Here is an 18,452-nt window from a genome sequence, read left to right as displayed (position 1 = left end):
CTGATCATTTGTACTATGGGTTTTTGATTAAAACACAAAACAGCACAAAGGAAAGGAAAGCATTGTCAATCGTTGGCTACATTACAACCCTTTTTTCTTCTAAATGTGTGATATCTTGTTAAACCTGAAAAATGTCTTGAATTTACACGTACTGTGTTATAAAATGTAATTACAGTTAGCGTGAGACACTCATCTAACCTGCTGCCCCACTTTTCAGGGCATGTTTCACTCACAGCCTTTGGAACTGGTGAGGACAGTGAGGGATATTCTGAGGAAAGAGAGACACTTGCTTCGACAGGTAGGCCAAACCTCTTTCCCTCCCCTCAAAATCAGATGTGCATTTGTTAGACATCAGACTAGAGACATTTCTCATCTGCCTCTTTTCAGCCCGTCCAGATCTTTCAACCAATGCCTGCACCTATTAACGGTACCCCACAGCACTCCAGAGAAGCCAGCAGCCATGATGTGGACAACCTGGTGATGAAGGTATTGGAGATTCAGAGCTGCCGTCAGCAAATCCACCAACTCCAGGAAGAGCTCAACTGGGAGAAGCAAGAAGCAGATCCCATGCAGGGTATGTGAAGCTGTCCATGATAATGTCATGTAGAGTCATATTTTTGTTTATTCATCACGGACTGGTTTGTCTTCATGTCTCCGTGGCCTTATGAGTTAGAAATATTATAAGCTAAAAACTATGTTTTTTGCCCGTGTAGCTAAAATAGTATTCTGACCAAATGTAACTAAAAACAAGCCAGACAGAAAATCCAATTCATGAAGGACACTATGTGGTTTAACATTTCATTTCCGTGCAGGATCGTTCTTGTCTACAGGTTTTATTTGTGCACTTTCAATTTTGTAATAGCAGATCAACCCACCTTCTGTCATTCTACCACCTTCTATTAGATTAGCCCATCTTCTCCATGGTTTAGTTCTGATGCTCACATATGTAGGTGCATTTAGCTTAGGGACTTCTTCTGTAGCATTGGACCAGACAGGCTAGCTTTTGCTCTCCACACGGTCCATCTGTTCTCCTTTCTTCTGCCACATTTGGTACATTTACATTTCTGGCATTTGACAGACATCCTTATCCAGAGCAACTTACAATTTATCTCATTTTTAAACAACTGAGCAATAAGGGTTAAGGGCCTTACTCAGGGGCCCAGCAGTAGCAGCTTGGTGGTCCTGGGATTCAAATTCACAACCTGGTCCAACACTTTAACCACTAAGCTACCAGACCTCTTCGGTAGATACTATTTGGAACCACTACACACCAGGAACATCCAACAAGCCCTGCTGTTTTGGAAATGCTCAGACCCATCACAATTTGGCCCGCGTCAAAGTCATAAAAAACACTTCGTTTCCAACACATCAACTTTGAGTACTGAATGTTCATGTACTGTTTAACGTATCCCACCTCTTGACAGAGGCCACTGTAAAAATATTATCGATGCTATTCACTTTACTTAGTGGGTTAGTGGCTGATCGGTCTGCATGTTTATTTTAAAACTCAGATCGTGTCTGCATGTACTGTTCATTCTAGTGTTCCACTCTGCCTACTAGGATTGTATTGTTTGCAGTGTTCGTGTCTCTAAAACCACAGAACCAACATCGTACGATTGGCTCTTAGTCAACTGTCATTTGCAGCAATCAGACAGTTGAGTGTTTCCTGACTCATCGGTGGCTTTAATGTGTACAGAGCCAGTGGAGAGAAAAAAGTATAATTATCTTTAACCTACAGAAGTTTTTATCCTTGATTTGCAAGAAAAAACGATGACTAATTTGTTTATACGTGCATGGACACTGTGAGGCACATCAGCGGCTAAGCATGTTAAGACACATCGGTCTGATCAGAGTGCAGTCAGAGAGAGATGGCCTCAAATTACAGGCTGGAGTTGTTTGCAGCATGGTGCTTCACTTTATGCTGTTTTGGAAAAAACAAGCGATGGAAAGCTCTGAAATATTGAATGTTTTCTAAGGTTATCAGCAGTGCACAGGAATCACAGGTATTCTTATTACTACTAAAATAACAAAGCCACTGAACAAGATTTGTTATTGCAAGTAGCAAGAACATCATCAACATCTTCAGTATCTTCTCATCTGCTAGGTGTTTATCAGTTGCTCACCTTGAATTCTGTTTCTTCACTTCCACAAATCTCTGATCTTAGCTCACGTTTCTCAGACTCTTTGTCCTCTTTGTTGTTATGGCCTCCATTGTTTCTCCTTCTCCATCTTCTCCCTCTTCTTTTCCATGATCCTTCAGTTCGCACAGCAAGGTTAGCAGCACTTTTGACCCGGGATTATGAAACCCTGACCTGAAGGAGTGTTAGTGAAACTTTTGCAGTGTTAACCTCACAGTATCGTGTGAAACGATGTGGTGTTAGAGTGTTCTTACAGACAAGCAATCAGTGAGTGCCTCATATCACGTGAAAATCTGGACGTAACAACGTTTAACTGACTCAGTAGAGTCAGACGGCAGAACACAGAAGTGTTTGCGCTAGCGAGCAGGAAATATGTAACACTAAAAATAAATGGAACTACACGACAAATTTTTACAAAGGACAAAGAATAATAAAAAGCTGTGAAATCCTGCTCAGGCACTCAACCGCAGACCCGTCCATTTTTCCCCTCATCATCATGACGAGCCGTTATTTACAGCAGTTGCACACTGTACTTATCCAATCATGGTTATTTTATTACACCGCAGGGTTATGCACATTAGAAGGTTAAGCCAGGGTTGAGGAATGTCCTGTGTGAAACATCAGATTATTTATTGTTAGGATGAATTCTTAGGCCCAGGTACAGTATGAAAGTTGAAAGAAGTTATTCCGGGGTTTAGTATTTCAAGTGTGAAATGCACTAATGACTGGAAATGCACCCAGTGGAATGCGATTTCTATAAAAACACTGCATGCTGTATACCAGTTCTGAGTGAACTTTTTGTTGAGCAATCAACAGCGAATGAATAAAGCAACGTATAAAAGGAAACATGGAAAGGGAAAGCGAAGAGAAAGTAGAGGGAAGTAAATAAATAGAGAAGAATATAAAACGAGATGGCAGAGAAAAATACTTCAATTATCAATAGATATAAAAGGCAGCCCTTTAATTACACAAACCGTTAGTTAATGTTTAGTTATCGGAAACAATGAACCAGAGCGTACTTTAGTCCAGATTTAGTGAAATTGAAGCAGTTAAGATTAGCACACATAACCTTTCCAGAGAAATAGGATGTTTTGCCTGTCCTGCTTAAACAGCTGATGCACCTTGCTTGCACAGCTGATGTACATTTGTTTAAAAAGTCCTGTTTCTCTGGAAACAGTTGGCGCATTAGGCTATACACACTCGCCCTCACCTGTATGATAAACACCTGTACACATGCACCGTGCAGCTATCCAATCACAGAGCGGTTCAGCACATAAAACCGTGCTGATACACATCAAGAGCTTCAGTTAAGTCCAAACATTAGAGTGGAGTTATGAGGAAGACTGAAAGCACCCAGTGTCCTGTGGGTGAAAAAGCGCTGATGTTGAGCGAAACGTCCACGCTGGTTCGACCTCACAGGAAGGCTTACGGTAAAACACCACTGTTAACATTTTTCGGAAGGAACTGTAGTTTTCTGTTACGGAAAAGGGAACATTTTCCTTTCACGTCAGCGAGGCTAAAGATGGTGAGAGTTAATCTTGATAATCCTGATGTTTAAAACATACTTTGGGAGCTCCGTGTGTTTGCTGAGAAATGCATCTGGTGTATTAACTGTGAGCTGACTCACCGTATTAAAAGCATGAGTAACGTCTTATTTAACCCTTTCTTTTTTATCTTTAGCGTGTATAACTCTTCAGGAATGCTAACCTCTCCAGGAGACGGGGTTTGCACTGGTTTTGTATATCATTTTTATCATTTACTATTAGTAATGTTTAGAGTAACCCAAAAATATAATTTCTTAATAAATTGAATGATTGGGTTTAGCCTTCTGGTGGCTAAAACAACAGCAGGATCCTGTGCTCTTATTGCCGTGGCCCGGGTTCGATTCTCCAACAGGGAGCTAACCCAGCCACTGAAGAGTTAAGCCGCAGTACCAGTTCCAAGTCTGTATAAAATGGGAGGGTTGTGTGAGGAACTGCATCCGGCATAAAAACCTGTGCCAAATCCGAATATGCAGACCAGAGGATTGGCTGTGGGGACCCAGAAAAGGGAGCAGCTGAAAGAACAATAATAAATAGAATGATTGTAAAGTACTACACATATAAATTATGCTCTTTGTACATATTTCTGGCTGTAAGTAAATAAATCATTCTGATGGCATGGTGTTATAGGACACATATGTTTACTGCTCCTGTGTACTCTCCACGGACCAGTCTGTTGATTTCTGCCTCAGTTTCCTTTTTTGCAGCTCTCGTCGAATCCCCAGTTGGTTTTGCCATACAGTAGTTCTTTGTTCCGATCCTCTTCCCAAACTCAAACTATCAATCTGTATTTATTTCTGCACAGGTCCAAATGAGATGGAGGTGAAACAGCAAGATCAGGTCAACAAACAGAAGCGCATAGCACAGCTGGAGTGGAAATATCAAAACTTTACGAAGGTAAACACGCCACACAGGAGGCCATTCAGTGAGCACTTTTTTCCTAAGGTGCACCTCAGAGTCGTAACAGCCCCGACATAAAAACTACCAGTGTTTGGTTCTGGTTTGTGAATGGAGTCGTTTGTGTGTGTGTGTGTGTGTATATACAGTCACGTCTGCAGCTGCTGCAGGAGGCAGTGTGTAATCTGGAGCAGTGCCAAAGTCGTCTCATCCACCGTATTAAGTCTTGGCGCTGGGAGCAGCTCCGCTCCACCATTGGACGCAGCTTCGATGAAAATCTCCTCCCTCTGCAGACTTGGTGAGCTTATAAAAATCTGCTCATTTGCCTCCAAGTTGCACGTACACTTAGGAATGCGTTATAAGGTTGTACAATGTGACTGCGCCTGTTTATTATCATTATATGTTTTATCTACTCTATTTATTTTTATATATTTAATTCACTTGGAAATAAAAGGACTATGTGGTCAGTCAGATTAAAGAAATAATACTTAACGAAACATGATTTCATTTCATTTATTAAAACTTATGTAAACAAGTTTCTAATTAGTAGATTAAATGATGTAGAGTGAACGTGATCATTAGTATAGTATTAATGTAAATTAATCACAGTGTGAGATCTCATGAGGACGTTGCTGCTGATGGGAACTACAGTATAACTGTAGGATTACATTCAGGCAGTTAAACTCTGTGTGGAACAATAGTGCAGTGGTAATGTGCCTGTTATGCAATACCAGTGTTGCGGGTTTGATTCTCAGCTCAGCCTTGCGCTCGGTCATGTTGCATGTACACAAACTAAGCGTGTTAATGTTACTCAGATCAGTTACGATGAATACATAGATATTTTTTTCAGTCATACATTCCAACACCTTATAGTTTAAAACACTTTAGGCTTCAAGCACACGCCATAAACGGTCTTTTCCTCACTAGCCTTTCTCTTTCTTTCTCTCGAAGATGGAAAAATAAAAAGCCCTAAAGGCCGTCCCAAAGCAGACAACATAGTAACTGTCACTAGGTGTTGACACTAAAAACTCATTTCTAAAACTTGCAGAATCCACCAAATATTGATAGTTTTTTCATTAAATAGCAGTCCATTTTCAAAATCGGTTTATTCTCTGTTTTTAGTATATTTATCATGCGCGTCCTTGTGAATTTGGAAGTAAAGAAATGATACAAAGGCAGGAAATATGTGCCCGTTGATATAAGGAAGCTTGTACATTGAGTCATAAATAACCGTCTGATCCTGGAGAATCGACACTAAACTATCACACGAGTTATAAAACAAAAGTATTACAGTTATTAACCTCGGCTCATATATATGACTCAGAGACTATTAATTGAGACGCTTTTCTGTAAGGACGAGTGCAGTTAATTTGAAGCTGCTCGCTCAATCAAATACACAATCTACTTTAAGCAGGAACAGCAAAGACATCTTTCTCCGAAACCTGGAATGAACCATCACGGATTTACGCGGCTAGTAAACCTGGTCAACTCGGCTGTTTTAGTCATGTTGCAATGCAAATGAGAAATGTAGAATAACATGTCATGGAAGTTATGTCATGTCATGTCATGTCATCACAGGAGTGAAACCGGATCTGCTTTACAGTACTTACCTTCTTCTTATTTCTAAACTTAATTCTCGCAAGTAAAACAGAAATAGATAGAAACAAATGATCACGCCTTTAAAACTTGGCGTGTTTTACAACCATGCAGATGTTTCTATTCCTATTATGTGTATAGAGCTTTAAACAGGCAGCTCTTGAGTTACTTTTGCGAAGGTTGATTGTGTAAAAATCATCTAAAATATATTATTAGGGTAGAAACACCGTTAAGAGCAATCTAAGGCTGTAACGAAAATGAAAAGCAGTTGAAGTAATGGATAAGGAAGCGGATGCTCTGTGGGTCCCGGGCGTATCGTTATGTCAGCGAGAGCTTCGAGTCTATTCTTGTTGAACAGAACAGTTGAAACATTTCAACATGAGCCAAAAACATTTCCGAGTGTTTACATAGGATCAGGATCACTCATTTATGTACAAAAATAGACAACTCTCTCTCTCTCCCTCTCTCTCTCTCTCTCTCTCTCTCTCTCTCTCTCTCATTTGTTCTCTTTTTTGGCTTTTTTTAGGGCCTCTGGTTTGTTTACCCATGTGCAGTATGAATCCAAATCAAATACTAAAAGAACCGTAGCTTGTTTAAACTCTTACCTTTCTCATACTTTCCATCTTCTTTTTCATCGCTGTGTTTTCTCTTTTGTACTGCACCTTCTCTGATTCTCTCTCGCTCTCTCTCTCTTTAGGTGTGAACAGCTGCTAGGGGTCAATGGAAATTTGAGACAGGAGCTGATGCTGGTCAAAAGGGATCACGGAAGTGCCGAGCCCATTCACAAGCTGGAGGAAAGCCTGAACCGTCTTCTGCAGACTCTCATCCAAAGGTGAAATACACTCAGATACTTTTTAGGTTAGAGTTCTGTAGTCTTCAGTAGCCTTTGGGCTGGGTTTTATTTCCACAACAGGGCTTTTTTTTTTTTTTTTTTTTCAGATTTGGTAGTATACTTATACCCTGACCTAGTGAACCAGTATCTGCCAGATGCCATGAATGCAAATGTAATTGTATTTGTATCGATGTGTCTAGTGCGGTTATGCGACTCAGATGTGCCACAGATGGAGTTTTGATTAGAAGAAAATGTTTCAGTAGGATCAGCATATTGCACAATGTAATAAAATCTTTTATTTTATGGTTCCTCAGCTCCTTGGTGGTGGAGAAGCAGCCTCCTCAAGTGATTAAAACCCAGTCCAAGTTCTCCAGTACTGTGCGCTATCTTCTGGGAGAGAAAGTGGCTCCTGGCAAGCCGGTGCTCCTGAAGGCGCAGATCATCACTGAGTCACAAGCCAGAAACATAGGACAAGGGCTTATACCAAAGTAAGCAAATCCTTTCCCTAAATACTCTTTCATGCTTTTTTTGTTTGTTTGTTTTTAGCCATATTATTATTTTAGAAAGCCACAGTTTACTTTAGTATGCCGGAGTTCCTATAATAAGATTCATAGGGAAGTTAATACAGTTTTGCACTTTAACCTCGAGGCACAATCATTTATGGGAAATTCCCTCTCAACGCGTAAAATGCTGGGTGGAGATTATGTCTGTGTTTCCATTTATATTAGGTGATGGTACTTCTCTTAAGCTCTGGACATCCTAGAAAATCTTTTTCTTTTTGCAGATATAACATTAAAGCTTTTTATCTTTTTTAACTAGAGCTTATTTCAGCAAAACACTTGTCTATATTTCAGTAAGTAAGAGAGCTTTAAGGGTTGGATTGTTGGCTTCATTGTTGTGGAGTCTTGCAATGTGAGCAGCTGGCAAGTTTCTATACCATATACAGTCAAAAACTGACTTTGTTACAAGACTGGGAACACTGGGAACGTTCACATTCAGATTGCATTTTGTTATTCAACGCCTGCTGTTATTTTTGGAACAAATATGGAAAACAGCGCGGCTTGTGAGAGAACAAACACTAGTCCACGTGATTAATTAAACTTGTTTATTACAAAGTTATGGAAAGAAATCAAAGTAGGTAATGAACTTTTCCCCTCATCACAGAGTTCACAAATGTAGTCTGTTCGATAGGAGCGACTCGGATCAGACCAACAGCCGGATATGAAGCAGACACACACACACAAAACATATACACTCCATAAACATTCAGATAGTGTGCTATTTTTTGTGTGTGTACAATACAAAAGACAGTCAGTCATCTAATAAACCATTTCAAACCCAGACATGATTGAAAAGAAGTAAGACAAAAGGTGATCATTGTAATTAGTTTAAAATGTTTTGCTTATGCCGGTTATACAACTCTAGATACAGATAGAAATATTCATTAAAGGACATTCTATGAACAGACACAGTTTGTTCATAATCATAATCAGCACTGGCTGGAGAGAGATACTTATTAAACTGTATATTGGCAGAAGGCAGAAATGAGTTTACTCAAAAGATTGCAGCAGAATTGTGTAACAGTAAAGTTGCTGGAGAAGTTGCTTCCCTCGTCTAAAATCACACCAAATTTCTCAGCTGTGTGTCCCTGAAGGACGTTTGTCAAGGTTGAGTTTCTAGATGTCGGGTCACCAGGAAGCCAGATAGATCTGGTAATAAGAATAAGAGCGCAGTGGATGAAAATGAAGGGAAGATGTTACTAACAGTGCAAGCAGAGGAACCTCGAGGGCTTGAAAATCCGCGGATGAGACAGTGACACAGATTAGTAGTCTTGTACATGATGAAGTATTCCTGTGAGATTTAATGAAGTAGATTTAATGAGCTCTCGGTGAAGACCGCATCAAGGAAGTTGGTGCTTTTTGGATTGGCTGTAAGTGGTTCAGGTTGAAGGATCTGGGAGATGTCTGTGGTGATGGTGGTGCTGTTGGTTTGGAGATTGAAGTCTCCATGCAAGCCTGGAGTGGTGTTATCTGCTGGAAAAGTAGAAAGATTCAAGCAGACCTGGAGAACAATAGACCACCTTGATTTGAAGTGTTTAATTATGGGATATTATATACTATATATAGCCAAAACAAAGAAGAGGAAGAAGAAGAAAGTGAAAAAGATGGTATGCATATATTAATAAATTAAACTTAAAGTGAGAATATTGTTGCGCAGCATGTAAACATTGGTATGTAGCAGCAACATTAGAGTTATTGTCACCGCAGAGCCAACGACTGGCTAGTGTTGTGCTCACTGTAAAGGGAGAAAGTCATCCCTCTCATCCAGGATGTGGACTGCTGGTCATATGCATGACATCATCCAGATTTTAAACTCGTTATCTCCCGGTGATAGGGTAAACACTTCTGACGAGCCATTATGGAGTACGGATATGAAATTTTACAAGGTGATGCGTGAATGAAATTCCAATGAAGAGATTTAAAGTTCAGGAAGATAAGAGAACTCCAAGGAGAACAGGAGAACGTGATAAACAATGTGACGTGTTGGCTGTGAATATCAGGTAGTGAGTCGAGATATTAGCGGCGTAGGCAGCAACGAAGTCAGATAAGATGGAATGAGACGGCTGTGGAGGGAGGAATTAATTTCATGGGGATAAGGAAATGTAGTAAATAAACTCCATGCTTGCTGAAATTCTAGTGATAAGTATGATACGCTCATGCATTTTGGTTGGATGCCAGATGCTAGCGAGAGCCTTCAGGAATTTTGTCCTTCTACTAATCTTAATCTAATAAATCAATTCTGTTTTATTTGTATAGCGATGAACTTCATCAGTGGATGTTGTCACAAAGTGGCTTTATAGAAATAGATCAGTTCAGGATATCGATATTAAATTATTATTAATAACGACATGAAGTTTACAATGAAAATGATTCAGTTATCAAACTTGTTTCGAATCATAGCAGCTGATAGCTTAGAAACAAGCGGATGTGTTCGTTTGCCGTCTGCGGTGGTTAAAATCGTAAAGATTACATTGTTGACATTTTTTACGAACATCATCAAAGAGCAATTGTCACAGATAAGAAATAACACATATATTATCTATGGTAACGAACCACATGTTTTGTTAACTAGAGAACGTGTTTTTTTACTTGATTACCCGTGAAATTGGCCACACCCATATGTAAAAATGTGTAATAATCTCTTTGGAATTTATATAGCCCTTATATTTTTACATCATGGTTGAATGAATTTGATAGAAATGCATGTGGTGGAAAAGTGAGCCGATGATGATGCGAGTTTGTGAATGATAAAAAGTCACTCAAAGATGGAGTTGATTAAAACAGTGATATTAAATTTATCGCCATATTCGCGTCGTATTTATCGCCATATCTGGTGCGTATATCACAAATCTACTGCTCACAAGTCTTTTCTGTGGACATGTGGAATTTTTCAAAATAATAAGCTGCAAAAACACAAGTCATTTGGTAGAAATGTGATTTGATTTTATTTTATTTTATTTATTACATTTTTTTTATTCCAACTGCTTGTCCTGTGATTCGTTTACACTTCCATTATATTTATTGTCTGGTGTGATTTCTCTCGTGTTAAGCGTTCATCATCTACAAGTAAGAAAAATGACCTAGAGCAGACAACAAATTTTTTCCAAAATTTACATGTTTGACTTTGCATGAATTTGAATATCCCTAGCAACTTCTTCTAACCCTTACAGTAAACTTAAATACTCTTAGATATCAGCTTGCAGTGAAGAAATGGAGGCACATGCTTTACTTAATCCTGTGCGATCTATGTGGGCTGCTATGGGGACTGTTTCATCTATACAGCTCATCTACCCCCATATGCACACACACACTCACACACACACACACACACACACACACATTCCCTCAGTGCCCTATACACACTCGTATGCACCCACCATAAGAACTTATACAAACCCAGAAGGCTTCGTTTTGCTTAGCTAAAGAGGAGTCGATACAGTACCACATCATATGTGGCAATAACCAGGCATGCACAGTTGTGTAACCGCCCACAACGCAAATGTTGTAATACCTCATTACGCCACATCAGATACTACACATATACGACAAAAGCCTTGCCAGCCTACATGTACACCCATGTTGGAGTTCAAGCATTTACATGACTTCCATTGTATTGCTCTTGACCTTTTAACATCACACATCACGCAATAAGCACTCACACAAAAAGTAAAAAGATTTTTTTTCAGAAACAGGGTACATATATATATATATATATTTCTTTTACATGAAACACTATAACTAGTGTTTTGTTGCGTCTTCTGCTATGCCAGTACCAGGCCCTTTTTTTTTTTGTCATCACCTTATTTCCTGTTGCTGGCCACAAAAGCTGACACTGCGTACAATTCGTCACCACACGACTCATCTAAGGCCATTTTGGGGGAAGTGAGCTGCTGTGAATATTCTCAGATTTGTGAGAAATGCAGATAGAGGTTATATTTCTGCAGCTGATTGTACCAGAAACATCTTAAGAAACTATAGCAAATGCATCCTACTAAAAAAAAATATGCTAATTTAAAGCATGATATGGTTTATTGCATTGACCCACAGACACGTATTGGAATTTAAAGTGCCACCTACTTAAAATTCCAGGCATCTCTAACTTGCCCTTTCATAGAAATCAGCAGATAAACAGCAGATTTTCTGATTATGATGCCTTTAGGAGTTTTTCATTATTATACAGCGTGTAACATTTCTAAAAGTTACCGCAGCATCAACTGAAGACGAGTTACTCGCCTAAGAAGCCGTACATATGAAAAGCGTGCCCAGAGTGAGTCTTCTCCATCGTAACTAAATGAGACGAACATGTGGCTTTATTTCCCCAAAAGGATATTGGTGACTGTAAAAAAAAAAACAAACAAAAAAAACATTTCTACTGCAGCAGGCTTCACAACACTGTGAGAATGCATGTGTGCTGACTGGTGCAGGACCGCAAACAGCTTTTTAATCACTTTCAGTATCATTAAAATTAAACTAATGAATGATAAATATGAATACTTAAATATGATACTTTGGGGTAGATCTGTTTAATCATTTTTTTCTATAATTTAATTTAATTTTTTTGTCTTTCTCTTCCATTTCTGCCTCTTCTCTGATGGCATTCTTAAGATTTGAGTATCTAAAATATATTTATAAAAAATAAAAAATATACAGTGGAGCCTCGGCATGCTGGATGTGAGTTCTTAAGGCGAAAATTTGTATTGCGAAACAAATATTCCCATGAAAAATAATGTAAATGCAGATAATCCGTTCCAGCCACCCAAAAAATATTACCAATATTACCAATACCAAGTTTATGTAAACTGTATGGCTGCATACAAAGAAAAACTGACCCAAGCCAAGCATTCCATGTCAAGGGTCCTAACAGGAAGTCGTGCCACCAAGCTTGGGCTAAAAATAGAAAAAAATTAATAAACCACCCATGCCACCAATCTGTCAACAAAAAAATGTGCAAAAAATCACATAGCTTTTGAACACTTGCCAAAAGCAACATTGGTATGGGTTGACTCTTGCGAAACAGCTTTTGCTGACTGGAAAAAATCCGGAAAATTTGGAAAATCGCTTCGGTTGGCTTCGCTTGGTTTTCCACTGATGCAAAGTTTACAACAGCTACCGTACATACACGCAACATAGCCGGCGTTCGGTTCGGTTCGGTTCGGTTCGGTTCGTATCCCAAACATGCTTTGTATGCTGATGCAAATTTCTTTTCTTCTTAAATTTCAATTCTTAATGTGAAAATTCGTAACGGAAGGCATTCGGATGCTGAGGTTCCACTGTTTAAGAAAATGTGCACAGTATATGTGTGTATATAAAATGTGTGTGTGTGTGTGTGTAAATGTTCTTTTATATGCTATGTCTTGTGCATTCAAATTAGATTTCTGAACATGCCTTTACAGCCAAATGAAATGTTTCAGAATAAATATGTCAGTACGGCATGTCAGTACAGAAAGTAACATATGACATAATAGACCAGTTTTCGGACAAATGATGAATGCTGACTGTCAGGAAATACCTGCAAAATCAAAAGCAAGTGTGGCAGTCAAAGTCTACTGAATAACTTTCCAAGATTAGCTCTAAGATTTGTTTGCTGTACAGCGTTTTATTACATCTGCCTGTGACTTTTGTACTGTACCATATATAATAGAGAGATTATATTTAGCAATCATGAATGCAAATAATTCTCTATTTACTCTGACCCAAAGCAATAGTGCACCTTATTTCTTCCAGCAGGAAAATCACTAGAAAAACATTATTAGGGAAAGGGGCAGGGCTTCCAGGGGTTTCGGTTAAAACTCATATGTGTCTGTCAATCATTCCGGATTTATATCTTTCGGCTCATCTGCCATTTTAATTTGGGGGTCGAGGAGCGAGGAAAGACTCTTTTTTTGTATATTTTGAGAGCTTATATTATGTTGCTTGTATGTGATCCTTGTGGTTCATGGACAGGAGCTAATTTCCTCTCCCAATGATATTTCTTTTTCAGTGAGAACGTAGGAGAACTGATTAACAGCACCGCCATCTTAGAACACAACACAACCAGCAAGAGCACATGTGCGACATTCAGGAATATGGTTTGTACAAAATGAGCTCCTTTTTTTAACAGCATGCAGTAACCATGAGCCCTCTGCTGTCAGCGTGGTATGAGATTTAACGAGCAGTGACGTTATCAGCCGATTTTGGTAGAGAAACACACTTGCTCAGACTTCTGGAGGTAATCATTTTAAGCAGCCTTTGTTTCTCTTTCACAGTCCATCAGGAAGATCAAGCGGGCAGACAGGAAGGGCTCGGAGTCAGTAACGGAGGAGAAGTTTGCTTTGCTTTTCACTACAGAGATAACCATCACGGGCTGTGACAGTCCTTACAGTGTCCAGGTAGCTTTGCATGTTTGGTTGAGTTGTTATTTTTGTTTACTTTGCCTTTTCTGTTACTCAGACAACAGTGGTATGTGGCAGATGTAGTAGTTTAGTGGTTAAGGTGATGGACTACTATTCGGAAGTTTAAATCCCAGGTCCACCAATCAATCTAAAAATATGTAATGTTTATGTAACCAAAACGGCGAGTAACTCGAGACCTAAACATGGCACACTGCCTCGTTTCACTCAACCAGTTCAAACTTGCAAATCAGTATAACAGCCAGTCATGCCTACTACTCAGCATTTTTGTTCTCAGACACATTTTTCACGTTCCTTGCTGGAGATACTCTACTGATCTCACCTGTGTCTTAAACACAGACTCGTATATGTCTTAGCCTTTTGTACAATTCAGGGACTCCAAATCTCAAAATGCATCACACGTTGACGAGACGTACAAATAGTGTGTGTTGAAAAAAGAAAAGGTGAGATGCATGACTAAGAACGTGTATGTTCAGAGCAAAGATAATCTCCTGTGACGTTTTGATGCCTATATATATATATACATATACTATATATATATAGTAATACCTCACACATCTCCGAGGTTACGTTCCAGGACCCGTCGCGAATGACAAGGTTTTGCGGTGGAGTCACTAAAAATGCTAATACTGTACTGTAAATGCTTATTTTTAGAGTTTAAACCCTAAATATGACCCCCAATCATGCTCCTAAAACACTTTAAATTCATTTAAAAGTTAGCTTAATACATTACCCTCCGCGACAACACGCATACAAAGCATTGTAGCTACCAGCCAATCAGCAGCTAGGCTACTTCCAACCCTTCCAGCCAATAGCGTGTCGAAATGGCTGTACTGTACTTAACGGTTTTCTTTCGGTCTGATTTAACCTGATTCAGCTGTCTGGCTTCTCTGTGATATGTTCCAGGCAGTGGAATATCCTAATAGCCATGCTGAATTGTTTAGCTGATTATTTTTTATTTTAAGGCTCTGTGAAGCATCAATGTTTAGTTTGCAGCATAAAAAGCACCGAAGGTCTAGGATACGGTGTCAGTGCAACACACATAAATTTTAGAAAAATATTTACAAAACTGTGTCCCGGCCTGTTGTTGTTCAGTGTCTGCTTGGTGTTTCTTTTCCTCTTGCAGGTGATCTCACTTCCCGTTGTTGTAATCGTACACGGCAGTCAGGAGAACAATGCTATGGCAACCATCATTTGGGACTGTGCGTTCTCTGAACCTGTGAGTAACACAGACGAAATTGCATGCTACAGTAGGAACATAATCAGCATCGGGGTGGGAGCGATCCGGCCTGGCGTGAAACCGTGTCACTGAACTTCCATAACAGTGTGTCACAAAATGTTTTCTTACTTTATTTCCATAGCAACTTGCTGATGCTGATTAGTTTTATCTGTTAAAATATGACAAATTGTGCTTTTAATCCATTTATAGTTCAGTTTAATCCAGAAAACAAGTTCCTTTTATTACTTTCATTATAACAGCTGTAAGAAGTCGCTCGCTCATTTTTCTCACTTGAGGTCAACACTCCTGGAGACTCCTTCCAAAAGTGTTAAATAAACACCTCCTCACAGCAAACTTTACCATATTAAATAATACACAGTTACTAATCCACCATACAAGTGCCTGTGGAAGTTGTTGCTATAGAAACAATAACGTAAATGCATTAATGTAAACCTGTAACGTTTTGTGTCGTCGTGTCCACAGAACAGGATCCCGTTCGTGGTACCGGATCGGGTGCCCTGGAGTCAGATGTCTGAGGCTCTGAGCTCTAAGTTCATGTCTGAGGTGCAGACCACACACGCGTTAGACAGAGTCAACTTGCACTGCCTCGCTCAGAAGATCTTTGACAAGACCGATAATTCCGAGGACTTCAGCAACGCACCGGTATCCTGGGCTCAGTTCAACAAGGTATTATTTATATTATTAATGAAGCGACCGTGCACATGGACATGCGCAGTAGTGTCCAAAAATATGTGAAAGTGTTTGATTTAATCTGTAAACAATAATTCCAAATTTTGGTCCAGAGTTTTTGGAATTCTGGATTTTTGCACGAAAAGTCTTTTTGGACTAATAGCATATATTTAATTCAAATCATATTCCATATCCACACAATGAAATTTTAACTGCAGAAATCCAGCCTGAAGATATTTTCTGTAAGGTCTTGGCAGTTGTACTTGGACTTGATTTTGGGCAGAGGTCTCACTAAATGTGGTCTTATGATGTTCATGTTTTCGGTACTTTTTTGCATGCTGAATGTTTAACAACTTCTAAAGAACAGATCTATCAGTGACACAATGCGTGAATAAAGCGTAGATCAAGTAAAAGCTTGACCTCAAAAGGTTTTCAGTCTTAATGTTTGCTCTGGCTCGCTGTCGTTCGTGCACACACTCCATGAGATCATATGCAGCCAAAGATTTAATATATATTATTATTTCTGATACAGGAAGTTCTGCCTGGGCGAAACTTCACCTTCTGGCAGTGGTTTGAGGGAGTGATTGATCTGACCAAAAAATGCCTAAAGGCCTACTGGAGCGATGGGTATGAGAAGCCTCAGTGTTCTTAGACTGAGCAGTTAACTTGACCAAACAACATCATTTTTCAATTACCTCTGCTATTGTCCACTGCAGACTCATCCTGGGCTTCATTGGGAAGCAGCACCTTCACGTCATTTTGCAGAACCAACCGAGCGGCACGTTTCTGCTGCGCTTCAGTGACTCTGAAATTGGCGGCATCACCATCGCCTATGTCGGCCTCAGTGATGGTACGTATGCTGAAAAGCGAATAGATTCGTATTTGCTTGAGTAAATATTTCAGTGGTCATGTCTCTCTCGCTTTCTTATTTTCACACACACAATCTTTGTGTATCTCCAGCTGGAGGCAGGAAAATCCAGAACATCCAACCATTCACCAAAAAAGACCTGGACTCTGTCGGCCTTGGCGATCGTATTCGGGACATCAGTCTGATCTCACAAGTATATTCACATGGACTGGGACACACTCCACAACTAACGCCAAAAAATGAAGCATTTAAGAAATATTATACTGGCAAGTACACATGGCACAACATGACACCCATCACATCTTTATGCTAGAGATAGAGGAGAGTTTGTGACGTTGTTAACTTTTGTGCGACGGAAGAATTCTCTGAAACGTAGGTCAGTTGTCATCAGCAATCTGATGTCCATTTGAGGCACATTTAAACATGATTCCACCCAGTCTGATTCGGTATAATGTAAACAGTTCAGCTCCACTCGTAAAAGAGAGTCACGCCTCATTCACAGAGACCGACGAGCACAGAAACCCCTGGGACCGAAACACAAAAAGACCATGACTCCTTTTTTTTTACTGAATCAGACGTAGAAACACGTTTAATTAACGCCCAGCCGCACCAGTTTCATAGACAGAGTTGCTAGGAACTAGTCAAATGAGGAACTGTGCTTGCACATGACAGTGCAGTTTCGTACCAGGAATTACTTCGTTATTTGTATTGGTATTTAGTAGGTGCATAAAAAATGTACTCGTGTGCATTATGTCTCAGCCGCTTATCTTCTGAAAGCATCATCGGTTTTTGACAGGATGCAAATCTGACGTGTGTTTCACACTGTTCCTGCTCTCACATCCCTGCCAGCCTGTCACTACTCAGCCCGAGTCTATTCACTACAATCATTTGTTTTGTTTGTTTTCTCTTCCTGAAATATGGAACAGCTGCACATTTTATTTTGTGATGTTTGTGAACAGTTTGTGGAAGTGCCCTGTGCTGCCTCTAGAGAGACAGTAAGCCAGCTTTTTTTTTTTTAATATTTCAAGTGTCATCGATCTCAGTTTCAGAGACGATTCTTGGTCTTCTATTGGTTGCGGATGTATAGCAGATGTTCTGACGTTGACGTTGTAACTGCTCAGTTTCATCTACACCCGCTTTTCAGTGCTCTTTATCCAGCTTTCGAAAACACATCTGTATAATAGTGCTGTTTAGATCAAACTGTCATCCTTTAATTTATTACAGATTATTTATTATTTATGTGAACGACTCAACCCAAATCCCTGAGTGTATATATGCACATTGTCAAATTTGTGATTGATTGTGACTGCATGAAACTATGTTGTTGTAAGTGATGTAGAGGGATTAAAATAAATTAAAGGATTTGAGATACTTAAGCCAAAAACGGCAAGCAAATATTCCTGTTAGCTGAATGACGAATGGCTGGAACGATATAATATTAACCCTGTGATAATCATATATAACTCCTAATATCACAGCTTTCGGTTTATCACATGGCTTCTAAACGGATGCTGTTTAAACACCACAGGAGTTTGGAGGAGAGATGAAAAATTAAAGGAAGGAAGGAAGGAAAGAAACAAAAGAAAGAAAGAAAGAAAGAAAGAAAGAAAGAAAGAAAGAAAGAAAGAAAGAAAGAAAGAAAGAAAGAAAGAAAGAAAGAAAGAAAGAAAGAAAGAAAGAAAGAAAGAAAGAAAGAAAGAAAGAAAGAAAGAAAGAAAGAAA

General features: G+C 39.3%; 1 protein-coding gene across 3 annotated transcripts in view; it reads left to right on the top strand.

Moving 5' to 3' along the window:
• The window catches only part of stat6 (signal transducer and activator of transcription 6, interleukin-4 induced), a 34,042-nt gene that overhangs the window by 9,346 nt on the left and 6,244 nt on the right, over nt 1–18,452 (top strand). For all 3 annotated transcript variants that reach the window (XM_058409838.1, XM_058409839.1, XM_058409840.1), the window contains 13 exons: nt 218–298; nt 388–574; nt 4,485–4,576; nt 4,726–4,874; nt 6,870–7,004; nt 7,319–7,492; nt 13,545–13,632; nt 13,810–13,932; nt 15,080–15,172; nt 15,656–15,859; nt 16,395–16,489; nt 16,579–16,712; nt 16,823–16,996. In XM_058409838.1, the coding sequence (XP_058265821.1) occupies nt 218–298; nt 388–574; nt 4,485–4,576; nt 4,726–4,874; nt 6,870–7,004; nt 7,319–7,492; nt 13,545–13,632; nt 13,810–13,932; nt 15,080–15,172; nt 15,656–15,859; nt 16,395–16,489; nt 16,579–16,712; nt 16,823–16,996 (1,729 nt within the window). The remainder of the gene's footprint in view (nt 1–217; nt 299–387; nt 575–4,484; nt 4,577–4,725; nt 4,875–6,869; nt 7,005–7,318; nt 7,493–13,544; nt 13,633–13,809; nt 13,933–15,079; nt 15,173–15,655; nt 15,860–16,394; nt 16,490–16,578; nt 16,713–16,822; nt 16,997–18,452) is intronic.

Source organism: Hemibagrus wyckioides, linkage group LG15 (genome assembly GCF_019097595.1).
Source record: "Hemibagrus wyckioides isolate EC202008001 linkage group LG15, SWU_Hwy_1.0, whole genome shotgun sequence".
Classification (NCBI taxonomy): Eukaryota; Metazoa; Chordata; class Actinopteri; order Siluriformes; family Bagridae; genus Hemibagrus; species Hemibagrus wyckioides.
Note: the sequence above shows the minus strand (reverse complement) of the source record. Positions and strands in the feature narration are given on the sequence as shown.